The sequence below is a fragment of the Odontomachus brunneus genome, unplaced genomic scaffold (genome assembly GCF_010583005.1).
Source record: "Odontomachus brunneus isolate Ranch 3 - 2012 unplaced genomic scaffold, Obru_v1 Obru_scaffold_179, whole genome shotgun sequence".
NCBI lineage: Eukaryota > Metazoa > Arthropoda > Insecta > Hymenoptera > Formicidae > Odontomachus > Odontomachus brunneus.
The window spans coordinates 249,238-252,462 of NW_022639629.1; the positions used below are offsets into that span (position 1 = coordinate 249,238).

A 3,225-nucleotide genomic window follows, 5' to 3' on the forward strand; every position below is an offset into this window, starting at 1 on the left:
TATCGCCCAGTTGCCAGAAAGATGGCAAAAAGTTGTAGAAAGTGATGGAAAATACTTTCATTGAAATAATTTAAATAAATTTTTTACAATAAATGCTTTTTCTCAGTATTTTTTGGGCGGAAACTAAGTTAAGGTCCTAATAATATATTATATTATATTAAAATTAAAATATTTATTATATTAAAAATGATATATTATTTACTTGTTCGTAATCTCGCAGATACTTCGTTGAATATTAACCGGGAATCGCAATTAAAGAAAAATGAGCCGCTAATCAATTCAATAACAAGGTATCATTTCCTTCAGGTCATAAATTCTTGTAATTATTGTGTACTATACTCAACGATAGATCTAATTTAATGCATGGTTTAATTGTAGATTGAAAGAAATAGTCATACACAGAATGCGCAATATATTTTTATTTCCCGATATTATATTTAATCTCACATCTCTAAGCCGTGAACAACAGAAGCATATAAATTTTCTAAATTCTGTTACGGAAGAGGTAGATATTGCAAATATATTTTCTGATAATGTTATACGATTTGCATGTTATATAATCTATTACTGTGCAGATAATATTACAAAAGGAGAACGCAAGAAATAATTTAATTGGAAATAAAACACAATCAGCTAAGCCATGTAAGTTGTCAACATCTCTTTTATACGTTTTTACATGATGTATTCACGTAGTTAATATTATAATGTGCAAAAATTGTATGAAGCAGTACTATATATTTTAAAATAATTGGGCACAGAAAGAGATATATTTTCCCTTTTCTTAATTGCAACACGTTATTTAGACAGGCATAACTGCATCCATTGAATGTACATACAAATATGTGATAAATTTTTATTATTATAAAGATGAATAAATAAATTATCGTGATCAATTGATCAAATATATTTTTTAGAAATGTATTTTATTTATTTTTTGTTTAAATAAAAAAATAGCAAAGAAGATATTTCTTGACATACTAATGGAAACATCTGACGAAAGCAAAAACTTCACTCAGAAAGAAATTATTGATGAAATTAATACCATTATTATTGCCGTACGTATTATGACGCCTATTGAGACGAGTACTGTCATTTTCGTAATGTATTAATAAAACCATAGGACTGATAAACTAAATTTTCGTTTACACAGGGTTCCGACACAATCGCAATCACATTAAATTTTATGATGTTCATATTAGCAAATTTCCAAGAAATACAGGTACGTATTTTACATTACTTGCATTACTGTATTGCATTACTTTGAGCATAATTTGATTTGCTTGTGATATAAAAACGTTAGTTTATTAGAAAAATTAACAAAAATACATTTATTATATCTTTAAGTCCCGATCTACAATTGGTGTAGCAAGCTTTAAGCCTTAAGAAATTGACCAATCACAGTCGATTATTCTCCTCAAATTTGATTATGATTGGTCAATTTCTTAAAGCTTAGGGCTTAAATCACCTATTGTAGATCGGGACTAATGGCTCCTGCACACAGGACGCAGTAATGCTTGCCTCGCGGTGGAAGTTCGCGCGACAGCCAATCAATATGTTGTTTTTCGATAAGAGCTAGAAAGTTATTACGGAAAGCAGCATATTGATTGGCTGTCGCGCTAACTATTGCCGCGCGGCAAACATTATCGTGTCCTGTGTGCAGAAACTATTAGACTAGATTTTTACATTTTTATGGTATGGTACAGAAATTATTTGGAGCGATAATTTACATATTGCAATGTATATATTCTGTGTATAAAATAAATAAATACATAATTTTGCAATAGCAAAAAGTATACGAAGAGTTGCTAGGAATTTATGGTACACAAAATCAAGACCCAAAATCCACTCAAGTCAAGTACGAAGATTTGCAACATATGAATTATTTGGAATGTGTTATTAAAGAAACATTGAGACTCTTCCCTGCTGTACCTGGCATAGTACGCCGACTTGATGAAAACTTGCAAATAGGTTTGTTTATAAAATTAATCTTATAGGAGAGCAAGAAATTGTATAGTGTATAATAATATCTCGTATCAAGGATATGTTATTGCTCAGGGAAATTAAATATGATTTTTTTTAATTGACTTTAGTTAATGGTTTATTATATTGATATTTATTTATGTATTATGTATATGTTTCAGGAGATTATATTTTACCAAAAGGAGTAGAGATTGGTATACCAATATATGCCTTGCATCGCAATGAAAAGTATTGGCCGAAAGCATTAACGTTCGATCCAGAGAGATTTCTCCCGGAAAACATGAAAAATATTTATTCGTATAGTTATATACCGTTTAGTAACGGTCCAAGGAATTGTATAGGTGAATATATATGAGCTGAACTGTACTGTGGAAAATTATGAAATTAATCTATAAAATTGTAGGTATAAGATATGCAATGACTTCTATGAAAGTGTTCATAGCAACTCTGTTACGGACATACAAATTAAAAGTAGACAAGAAGGTTAAAATAGAAGAAATAGAATTGAAGATGAATATTACGTTAGTGCCCGTGAAACCTCTAGAAGTCAGAATTGAGAAAAGAAAGTGACGTCATAGCGAAGTGAAAATGTATTGACCCAAATAACACAAGACAATCCTATGAATATTTTAAGAATATTCTTCAAGAATATTTGGAATATTCTATACCCTTACGAAAAAGTACTATTAATGGCACTGTTAATGCCACTGTTAGCACTATAGCACTAATGATATTTTCGCTATAGTGACACTGTTAGTGGTAATAGTGCTAGTAGTAACTTTTAGTGCTAAAAGTGCCACTATTAGTGGTAATAGTGACACTATTAGTGGTATTTATATGTTAGTAAAAATAAAAGTACAAATATTTCATGGAATATGTTTATAAACATATGTATACATATTTATATAATATATAAAAATAATATTAGATACATATTTATATAATATATAAAAATAATATTAGACGTTATTCATCTTCAGCCGCTGATTTCACTTGTGTTTTCCGTGGAACCGCGTTGTTGCATTTCTGCTGGACCGATTTTTTAAAAGCGGCCTCTGTCTCTTTTAGATTCTTAGGTGGGAATTTATCATAAACATATTCTAGAAAAACAGAATATTTTATCATTAACGACATAATAGAAAGATTTTTCATGAGTATTTAAGAATCATGAAGTTCATGAGTATATTATCATTATTAATATATATATATATATATATATATATATATATATATATATATATATAT

The 3,225-nt window shown here is 28.9% G+C and overlaps 1 protein-coding gene across 4 annotated transcripts in view; it reads left to right on the forward strand.

Moving 5' to 3' along the window:
• LOC116851583 (cytochrome P450 4C1-like) overlaps positions 1 to 2,972 on the forward strand; it is a 44,296-nt gene extending 41,324 nt beyond the window's left edge. For all 4 annotated transcript variants that reach the window (XM_032831140.1, XM_032831143.1, XM_032831141.1 and 1 more), the window contains exons 6-13: positions 221 to 290; positions 379 to 505; positions 576 to 642; positions 955 to 1,055; positions 1,151 to 1,219; positions 1,785 to 1,968; positions 2,142 to 2,321; positions 2,384 to 2,972. In XM_032831140.1, the coding sequence (XP_032687031.1) occupies positions 221 to 290; positions 379 to 505; positions 576 to 642; positions 955 to 1,055; positions 1,151 to 1,219; positions 1,785 to 1,968; positions 2,142 to 2,321; positions 2,384 to 2,550 (965 nt within the window). In that variant the 3' untranslated portion in view covers positions 2,551 to 2,972. The remainder of the gene's footprint in view (positions 1 to 220; positions 291 to 378; positions 506 to 575; positions 643 to 954; positions 1,056 to 1,150; positions 1,220 to 1,784; positions 1,969 to 2,141; positions 2,322 to 2,383) is intronic.
• The last annotated feature ends 253 nt before the right edge of the window (positions 2,973 to 3,225 follow it).